The 10,682-nt window shown below is 35.8% G+C and overlaps 1 protein-coding gene across 1 annotated transcript; it reads left to right on the forward strand.

Moving 5' to 3' along the window:
• Positions 1–5,224: 5,224 nt before the first annotated feature.
• Positions 5,225–7,648, forward strand: LOC133293553 (psbP domain-containing protein 4, chloroplastic). The gene is made up of 5 exons (XM_061492140.1): positions 5,225–5,708; positions 6,408–6,511; positions 6,795–6,906; positions 7,048–7,275; positions 7,412–7,648. Exons 1-5 carry the CDS (start codon positions 5,393–5,395, stop codon positions 7,474–7,476), a joined length of 825 nt encoding a protein of 274 aa, XP_061348124.1. The 5' UTR covers positions 5,225–5,392; the 3' UTR covers positions 7,477–7,648.
• Positions 7,649–10,682: the final 3,034 nt, after the last annotated feature.

Consider the following 10,682-nt stretch of genomic DNA (forward strand, 5'->3'; position numbering starts at 1 on the left):
GATGAAGATTTTTGAAGATTCAGATGAGTCCTATAATTAATGTTATAAAAATCGGACCGACCCGGCCGGGTCGACCCGGAAATCGGTGAACCGGTCCGGTTTTCATATTGGACCGGCCATGTTACAGAACCGGTGCGACCCGACCGATTTTCGTAAAAATCGGTGACCCGGCTCGGTCTATAAAAAAAACTAATTTATTTTCATAAATTAATATCTTTTTTTTATTCTCAAACACAAATGGTTTGTTTTCTTTTGAAAATATTTGAGTGATTTGTAGCTTATTAAATTACATAGATTATGTACCTACAACACTAATATTATCTTGATTATGCAATATGCAGGGAATTTTGATTTGATTTATAGTTAGAGATATCGTTTACTGAACCTAAAACACTAGTATCACAAATATTATATGTTTGATTGATCTTCTGTTGGACAATGATGTGTAATTTATTATTTTCATATTAAATATTTGAAATTGGTATATTTTTTACAAGTATTTAAGTATATTTATCGTTTTTTTAATATAAATTGTAGATTTACATATACTTACTAGGTCATGCGGTTGAACCAGTGACCCACTGATTGAATCGGTGACTCAGTGACCCAGTACCTTGACCGGATCAATAACAGGGCCGAGTTTAATAACATTGCCTATAAGCATTGGCTTATGGATTTTTCTTATACATCTTGTTATGGGCCTATGTGAGAGGTCTACATTCTGGAAGGCCTAAGAAAGGGCATCTGAAAGAGAAAAATAAGATAAATAAAATGCTAATCCTAATGCGACAGCTATGAATATGGACATGGATCTTCAAAAAAGCCTGCAAAGGTCCAGAAATCCACTATCCATAGATAAATCCTATAAATAAAGAGTTAAGCCAGTCAAGTACACACATTCTAAACTCTCTTTTAATTGTCACTGTGCATACACCCCACTCTTTGGCTGTCTATAATAGTATACAATGATTATTTGAGGTATCTTCCTCATAGATACTTGAGAGAAGACATTCAGATCCAACATAAATATACCAACTATCGGCTGGACATCTCTATCACCAAGACCAAGACAGAACACATCTGAACTTCTTTGCATGTTGGTAAAGTAGAAACCCGAGCTATGTCTATACATTTAGAAAAGAATAATTTCATGTTACATATTATAACGACGAAGAATCAATCTTTAATTTTTAACCCGCCACTAAAAATAATTATAATCTCAGATATAGTCCGTGTTTAAAAACCCGGCCCGACCATCGACCCGGCCGAGGTCAGGGGTCATGAAGTCACGTGTTTAACCGGGGGGTCACGGGGTCACTATGCTGACCCGGTTTTATATATTAAAAAATATATATATATATATATATATATATATATATATATATATATCATATATAAAAATATTAAAAAACAAACCACCAATCATCAAACATTCAAAATATACTTAACATAATTCACTAATTACAATCACAAGTCAATATTACACAACCTAATTAAAGTATCAAGATACCAAAGTACAAAACTCATATTCTAATGGATCAATACGCTGACCCGGTTCTGCCTCTTTGGAGAAGGTCCCTGACAAAGGAAAATGTAAAGAAAGTAAGAATGAGTTTTTGTTTTCCATCGACAACCGTAGGGGTTTCATTTGAATAGATAAAATTCTTACATTTTCTAGAAGATTCACGTCTGCGAGGTGAAGATTGAAGACATATAGGTCGCTGGGAGAGAAGAGAACGATTAGATTTAAGTTTGCAAGCATTTTTATTTATTTATTTTAATAAAACGAAGTTGTTTCATGGAATTTTTTTTTTAAAAAAAACATACAGTGACCCCCTTTGACCCCTGTGATCCGGGAGTCACTGAAACCCGGCCGGGTTTTAGGGGTCGGAGGGGTCGATGAGCATATAGGTCCAACTTGTGACCCCAACCTACATAAGAAAGAGGTCAAGGTTGACCCGGGTTAACTCGGGGGACGGGGTGAGGTTTTAAAACACTGGATATAGTTCACAATCCATAAGGTTTCAATGACATATCATCCCACTCGCATATTGCCAAAATAATCAATTACCTACTGGATGTCTAAGTGTCAAGCATACCAAATAGCTTTATAATATAAAATTATAAATTTGAGAAATTAATGAACTGCCATGACTAACTAACGTATAGATATTGCAAGAATTTAAAACAACAAAAGTATTGTTGGAAATATTAAAGTGTGAGTATGTAGTGTAAAGTTTCATATTGGCTAGACATAGATCAAGTGAGAATCATATAAGTGTAAAAGACCCATAAATCTATAATCTTAAGGTTTTGAGTTGAGATGTGGTGTCGGTCCACTTATTGTTGTTTGTCATTTGATCCATTGGTGGAGGAATCATTTGCAAAGGATTTAGGGCTCTCCCATACCATTCTCAACATTGGTATTAGAGCAACGGTTTTGTTGGGCCTCCGTAGAAGGCTAGTGTTACTCTAATACTTGAAAAGAAAATATTTTCGTAGAAGTTGTCCCCAAGGGGGACCAAGATGTTGGGCCTCACACTTGAGGGAATGATGTTGAAAATATTCAAGTGTGAGTAGTGGTGTGAATTTCTACATTGGTTAGACATAAATCAAATGAGGACTATATAAGTGCAAAAGATCCATAAACCTATAGCCTTAAGGTTTTGAGTTGAGATATGGTGTCGACCCAGTTATTATGGTTTGTCATTTGACTCATTGGTGGAGGAATCCTTTGCAAAGGATTTTGGGCTCCCCCATACCATTCTCAACAAGCATAAGTCATTCGCTTGTTGAGTTCAATTTTTAAGTTTCTTTCTTGGAATATGTAATATTTATTAACTTTTTGTTTACAAACTCTTATATACTACATTTTGTACTCTGGCGAATACATTACTAATGAGTGTACTCCCCAGGTACATAATGTAGTTTGTAAGAGTTTGTAAACATAATTATCCCCTTCTTTCTTTAATAACTAATAGGAAATTTTTAAAAAAAACTTTCCTATAATTTTGCTTTGAATCATTTACCTCCATTTGTTTTTTCTTTGTTAATCACTTAAAAAACAAGACCAAATATGTTGAAAACTTACAACACTTACCGATAAAACTACAAGTAAAAAAAATGAAAATAGAAAAAAAAATCAAATATATCTAAATCGAAATGAAGAAAATAGATTGAGAATAAAAAAGAAAAGAAAAAATAAGGCCAAATATATTGGAAACTTACAACAATGACAAAAAGACTAAAAATAAAACAAATAAAAATAATCATAATAAAAAAATAGACTAGACACAAACAAATAAAAGAAAAAACAAGACAAAAAAGAAATAGAAAAAAAATTAGTGCTGTAAGTTGCCGATATATTTGGTCTTATCATTTTTTTTATCTCCGGTCTATTTTGTTTTTTTTTATTTAGATATATTTGGTCTTTCTTTCCTTCTATTTTTATTTTTTTTTGACTTTTAGTATTTTCTATCATTGTTAAAAGTAATAGAAAAAAATTAAACAAAAACGAAATAGGAGAAAAAGAAATTAGTTTTGTAAAATTTTAACATATTTAGTCTTATTTTTTTCTTCTATTTTGTTATTTTCAGACTATATTCTTTTTTTTATTTAAACATATTTAGTCTTGTTTATTTTTTATCTTTGGTCTATTTTCTTCTTTTTGATTTAGACTATTTTAATTTGTTTACTTTTAGTATCTTTTTGTTTCTATTGTAAGTTTTTAACATATATGGTCTTATTTTTTCTTTTCTTTTTTCCTCATACCATTCTGTATAAATGATATATTCTATTTGTACAGATATGGTATAGGGACACACTCAATCGTTGTGTGTTCGTTAATTTCAAATTTCTTCTATTTCTCGCGGGTCTATTTTCTTCTCTCTCTCTTTTTTCGTAAACCTATTTTCTTCTTTTTAATTTAGACATATTTGTTTTTTTTCTTATAATTTTTTTGTTTATCTGTTTTTGTACTTTTAATCTTTTCGGTAAGTATTTTAACTTTATAAAAATAGTGGGGTAAATGATTAAGAAAAAACATAGGAAATAAGTAATTCGAAGCAAAATCATAGGAATTTTTCGAATTTTTCTCTAGATAATATTATAATTTTATTGTAAATCCTCAATGAGGTTAGCAACTTTTTCTAACCTTTGAATGAACATACTTTTCTCTAATTTAAATTTTTATCTACTTTAAAAAAATTAAGGGGCAAATAGCTAAAGTTTCAAGTAGAGGTGGCAAAACGAGTCAGTCTGTTCCTACTCGCTGTCAACTCGTTAAAAATGGGTTGGCCCGCCCCGCCACTCCTCTTAAAAAATAAAAATAAATTATATTTTATTAATTTTATAATATTACTTATTTTTATTTCACGCTCTCTTTAATTTTTTTCCAATCTCAAGTCTAAATATAAGCTAATATTCAGTCAGACATTTTTTAGAAACTTAATTTTGTCTCCATATATGGATAATCTTTGTCATAAATAATTTTTTTCTTTATTTTTTCTAGAGGAATACTAAAATAAAAAAATTATATAATAAAAATTTAATGACAAATAAAATACTACCTAATAGTTTAAAAAAAGAATGACCCGCGGGCCAACCAACCGAAAGCCCCAAACTCGCTGCCAACCCGTTGTGACCTAGAACTAAGCGGGGCGGGTTGAGACAGGTTGATGGATTGAATTTGAGATATATAACCCAAGCCATCTTGTTTTGACTGATTGATCCATCAAGTTCAACTCATATTACCACATTTATTTCCAAGTTAGAAACTCAAAGGACATAAATGTTATTTCACCATTGCTAATGTATGCACTAAAACCATAATAATCATAAACATGTTTTATATAGATAAACATATTCCAATTGATTTATCACTTAGAGACTGGTCTAGTAGGCTTTAAACACTCTCAAAGATTGATTATTATATAAATCTCGATCTTACAACAAAAGAGTTACATAAACATCCTTCGTTAAGTAGAAAAATCCTCGAGCTGTAAATCATTATGGAGTTGATCAAATTCTTAGTTGAATCATTAACCTATAATTAACATAAATATTTGAAAGATCAAATATCAGTTCTATTCTTAGAAACGTATTCGGTGCAAGTGTAAGGCCAGAAATTGCACGAATTTGACACGTGTTAGGTCAGAAATTGCAACATGTTAGCAGAAACATGGAACAAAATAGTCGAGCTTCACAAACATAACAACACCGTGTCCACAAAAATCCTTAACCTCGGTAACCTTAGCCTCAGGACCTCAACTTCTACATTAATGTTTTCCCCAGTTTTTATGTGATTTTCCGCAGTTTTGTACACTGAGCTGACCAAATTCTCTTTTCCTTTCTCTCGCATCCTTAACCAATAAACACATAAATCTTCGTGGACATGGCAACAGCCTTGTCCACAACCAGTGTTTTTTGCTGGAGGAATCGGCAACACATGCATATGCCACCCTCTTCAGAATCACTTTGCCACTTTTCACTCCAAAATGGAGTTCTAAGAACTGTAGCTGCTTCGGTCTCGAAAGACAGTTGTTTGATTTCTAGAGAAAGCGAGAACTGTTCCACTTTGTTGGTGAACAGAAGAACAGTTTTGGCTTCTGGGGTTTCCTTATTGGGTTTTCCGGGAGAGAGTTTGGCAGTGGTAAAACAAGGTCCTCTAGCAGGGAGAATCCCTGGTCTCTCCGAGCCAGATGAACAAGGTTCGTTTATTTTGGATCATCAAAGATTATATTTATTTGGAGAGACAAACCCTTCTACCATTTATTTCTAGGGTTTTATTAGTGTAACATGATGTAAGTGTTGTTTTCAACTCTCACATCAAAAGTGAGAGAGAGAGTGGAATGATAAAAGAGAAAGAAAAACATGTGGACACCATGTTATATTACATAAAACCCTTATTTCTATTCTCTAGTCCGTAACTGTAGTCTGTTCTGTAGCAAATGAATTTTTAACATGACAGAAAAGATAAAATCCACAGTAAAGATAAATTGCAAATGGAAGCCATGGTAAAGGAAATTTGCGAATTGTTGCATGATGAAAGATGGTCAAAATTGTTGTATACTACTACAATATAAAATTTATGGTTGTTTAGTTTAAAAGAATTCGTTATTTGGTTGAACATTGTGGTTTAATACTTAATACCCTTTACGAGGGTAAATTTTTTTCATCAAGCTACCAATTACCAAATGGTCATTCTAGGAAATAAAAAATAAAAATTGCCTTCCATTTGTAGGCTTAAGGCATGCGGTGTTTAGGTGCGTACTTTGGATTAGTTTATTTTTAGATTGAAGTTGTGCTTTTACAAGTTTTGAAATTCGAGTTCCAATTGTCTCTTCTGTTATAGATTTTAAGTATAACTGTATAAGTGACATAATGTGGGCAAGTATTTGATCAGACAGGTTGGAGGACATATCGTAGGCCAGATGAGAAGTCAGGAGGACATGGTGTTGGATGGAGTCCTATTATCCCATATGCCTTCTCAGTGCCTCCAGAATGGGAAGAGGTGATGATTAATAATATCTTCTATTTAAAGTTTGAAAATAATCCTATAAGATTTCTGTTCTGTCTCAACTGGTCCCAAGTATTAAAAAGTTTTAAGCATACATTGGAAATTCCTTAAATGAGCATATGAAATAACTTACTTCTCTTTTTGTGTGAGCAATTTACTTATATTTTTATCAGAAAGATATGTTGTTGTAACATTTGATCATCTGGAGGACATAATCTCTGCCTTTTGTTCTTCTGCTTGCTACTTCTGTAAACCTCACCATTCATCTGTGTAACAGGTACCGGTATCAATAGCGGATCTTGGTGGCACAGAGATAGATTTGAGATTTGCCAGCTCTAAAGAAGGACGCCTGTTTGTCATTGTTGCTCCTGTTCTTAGATTCTCTGATAGTGAGTTTGCCTAATTTTCTTTATCCATTTTGGTTTTCTGGAGACAAGGAAAAAAAAAATTGATAAAGAAAGAACATGGAAACTGCTTGGTAGAATTTCCACGTATTACTAGTTTTGGATAATAACATTTTTACTATACAGACCTTGGCGATGATGCTAAAATAGAACAAATCGGACTTCCAGACAAAGTGATCAATGCATTTGGTCCAGAAGTGATTGGGGAAAATGTAGAAGGGAAGGTTCTTAGTGCAAGTGTTGCAGAACATGAAGGAAGAACTTACTACCAGTTTGAGCTAGAGCCTCCTCATATTTTTATTACTGCCACTGCAGCTGGCAATCGCCTGTACTTGTTTGCTGTAACCGGCAGTGGTATAGATATTTCTCCTCTTCTAAGTAGTTTTGAACAACCATAAAGAAAGTATATAATGTACTATAAAAAAAAAAAAGTATAAAAAAGAGTATACAAGAATTAACAGATTAGAATCTAATGTTGTCTTAATTGCAGGCCTTCAGTGGAAGAGACACTACAAAGATTTGAAGAAGATAGCTGACTCTTTTCGAGTTGTATAATTGGGATGATCTGTGAATTGAGAGATCATACGTATGCAGCTTTCAGTATCTGTAATGTACTATATAACAAAGAAGTTGTTTCCCACTACTTTGTCTGATTGGGATTTCTGTGAATTGAGAGATCATATATGTAAATTCTTTGTACCTTCAATATACCCATGCAGTTTAGTTACATTTTTATGCTTAGTCTCGGTGGGAGGTAAATAATCTGTTCTGAAGTTGACATTGCTTGGTAGTTTCTGTTCTACCTTCTAAGTACACACCAAATGCTCTTCTTTCAGGCTTGATCATGAAAGCAGTGGTAATTAAGAAGCTTGGTTACATAATTTGCAACAATTTAACGTTTAAGTGAAGGAGAAATTGTTCTATCCGTAGGTCCGAGCATTGCTACAAGCCTCAATAAAAGCTTATAATGGTTACTTACAAATGACTTATAAATGAAGGACCACCAACAAAAATTGAATTCAGGACTTCTTTGTTGGAGATATTGGATACTACCAATTGAGTCAACCTTCGTTGGCTTTCAACGCTTTATAATTGAGTCAACCTTCGTTGGCTTTCAACGCTTTATAATTGAGTCAACCTTCATTGGCTTTCAACATTTTATAAGTGGCTTCAAAGCGCAGTGTTACGAATATTCTTGAAATTGTAAGGATTTAGAGAAGAGAGAGAAAAAAGGAGAGATGAGATCAAAAGAAGGAAGAGACTGTCAAACTTTTCATGCCATTTTCCTTTCCCATATGTGTTTTTAATACATTCTAACAATTTACTAACTCAATTCCAGTAACTATTCCCTGTGGAGCTTACGTATTAGCTTTCATAGACTAAAAATGTCAAAATACAATTAGATGGGCTCAGTCACCTAACAATGGTACTGGTCCAGATAAGTGGGCCGCTTACTAACCCTCTTGGGTCTAACGTTCAGATGGGCCGTAACATCCCCTCCCTGTTGAAAATCCGCCTCGTCCCTGAGGTGGCTGTGATAAGAGTTGTCTTGGTCAAGAACAGTGACAAGTGTGACTTTGTCGGTGGGTTGGTGGCCAGCTGTAAAGGGATTATTAACAACCATTGGATGAGTGGGTTCGGTTGGGAGATTGACGGTCGTGATTGAAATTGGTGGGTGTGGTTCTGATTGAAGGTTAGGGTTGTGGTACTGGTTGTCTGTCAACGCGACATAATCAACTATGGAATTTGAAATCAGCACTTCTGGACAAGATGAAGATCGCGAGCTTGTGGCTTTCGGGTCCTGTGGATGAATGGCTTGGGTTTTGGAAGGTGAAAGCTCCGAGCTTTGCCCTTTTTCCGGCAGAACCATCACGCCTATAATGTCGGACAGAAGGGAAGAGTTTTCCCTGGCTTCTCGTTCATCTTCCCATGTGGAATCTTCTGGTGGTAGACCCTCCCACTGAATCAAGAGTTGGGGTACCTGTATCTCGTTGCGCCGGATTGTGCGAGATGCCACTACAACCTTGGGTCTATGGATTGGTGTGAATGCGGTAGGTAACTGTGGAAGTGGATGAATATGAGGTGTCTGGTTTGAACGGAAGGGTCTCAATAAAGCCATATGAAAAACCGGATGTATGCATGAGGACGTAGGGAGGTCTAACCGGTATGCTACTGGACCTATCCGCTCCATGATTTTGAAGGGTCCGTAGTACCTCAAGCTCAGTTTATGAGATGATCTTCTCTGCACCGACAACTGGCGATATGGATGAAAACGGAGCAGGACTCGATCTCCCACCTCAAAGGTAATGTCTTTTCTCTTTTTGTCCGCAACTGATTTCATATGTTGCTGAGCCCTAATCAGATGAATTTTTACTCCGGCGAGGACGTCTGCTCGTGTTGTCAGCTCTGAATCTACTGCCTCATTTTATGAAGACCCTAATGTGTATGCCAGCATATTAGGTGGAGGTTTACCAAATATGATGTGGTAAGGGGACATACTCGTGGAGCTATGAGTAGGGGTGTTGTAATGGTACTCAGCCCATGCCAAATGCTTGACCCAGGACGCAGGAAAGTCATGTGCAAAGGCACGAAGGTACAATTGCAAGCTTCTGTTTAACCTTTCTATGACTCCGTCTGTTTGTGGGTGATATGCTGAGCTGAATTTTAGACTGGTTCCTTGCAGATGAAAAAGAGTTCGCCAAAAATTACTTAAAAAAATGGGATCACGGTCAGATATGATGGAGTGTGGAATCCTATGGAGCTTCCCAACCGTGTTCCAGAAAACTTGGGCTACCTTGTATGCTGTGTACTGGGACGGTAGAGGAGCAAAGTGGGCACCTTTGGAGAAACGATCAATTACAACCAGTATTGCTGAGAATCCATATGAACTAGGCAGGTGTGTAATAAAATCCATTGCTAAATCTGTCCAAATTTGGTCTGGTGGGGAAATGGGTTGAAGCAATCTCAATGGGTAATGGTTGGGTGGCTTAATCTTTTGACAAATTTTGCAATTTTGCACGAAGTGCGTAACATCTTTTCTGATTGATTTCCAGGTAAAGTTCTGGTTGATCCTTGCTAGTGTGCCTCTGACACCTGAGTGTCCACCTTGTACAGAGGAGTGTAGATCTTGCAATAAATGAGGAATCAACTGTGATTCAGCTGGTAAAAAGAGGCGTCTATGATGAAACATCAAGTTGTCTTTAACATGCCACTGAGGAAGTGATGCTGGGTTGTGATTAAGGGTCTGTAAGATCGAGGCAACATACAGATCTTTTTTTAGTTCTTCCTGTAACAGCTCACAGTAGCTATTGATGGGAGCTGTGAAAGCTGCCAAGCGAACACAATTTGCCTTTGATTGGGTGTTGGGGTGGCTGGACAAAGCATCAGCCACTTTGTTGGACCTGCCAGACTTGTGGATGGTGTTATAGTTGAATCCCAGTAGTTTGGAGAGGAATTACTGCTGTTCAGGTGTCTGTATAACCTGATTCATCAAGTTATGGAGGCTCTGGTGGTCAGTACAAATGGTGAAGGGAACTCCCAAAAGATATTGCCTCCACTTAGCCACCGTGGATGTGATTGCAAACATCACTCTGATGTAAGTGGATTTACCCTGCATGGTTGGAGATAATTTGCGGCTGTAAAATGCTATGGGATGACCCTTCTGTAATAATACAGCACCTATGCCCACACCTGAGGCATCAGTTTCAATGGTAAAAGGTTCCTTGAAGTTAGGAAGGACCAGAGTTGGGGCTGAAGTGAGC

The sequence above is a fragment of the Gastrolobium bilobum genome, unplaced genomic scaffold (assembly GCF_033153095.1).
Source record: "Gastrolobium bilobum isolate Gb01-03AN ecotype WA unplaced genomic scaffold, APGP_CSIRO_Gbil_v1 utg1090, whole genome shotgun sequence".
In the NCBI taxonomy this organism is placed as follows: Eukaryota; Viridiplantae; Streptophyta; class Magnoliopsida; order Fabales; family Fabaceae; genus Gastrolobium; species Gastrolobium bilobum.

What these genes read in the sequence shown, in the direction of transcription:
- LOC133293553 (XM_061492140.1), top strand. Translation starts at nt 5,393, where the DNA reads ATGGCAACAGCCTTGTCCACAACCAGTGTTTTTTGCTGGAGGAATCGG. An exon ending in CTCCGAGCCAGATGAACAAG is followed by an intron (nt 5,709 to 6,407) that starts GTTCGTTTATTT and finishes TTGATCAGACAG; the next exon opens with GTTGGAGGACATATCGTAGG. An exon ending in TGCCTCCAGAATGGGAAGAG is followed by an intron (nt 6,512 to 6,794) that starts GTGATGATTAAT and finishes TCTGTGTAACAG; the next exon opens with GTACCGGTATCAATAGCGGA.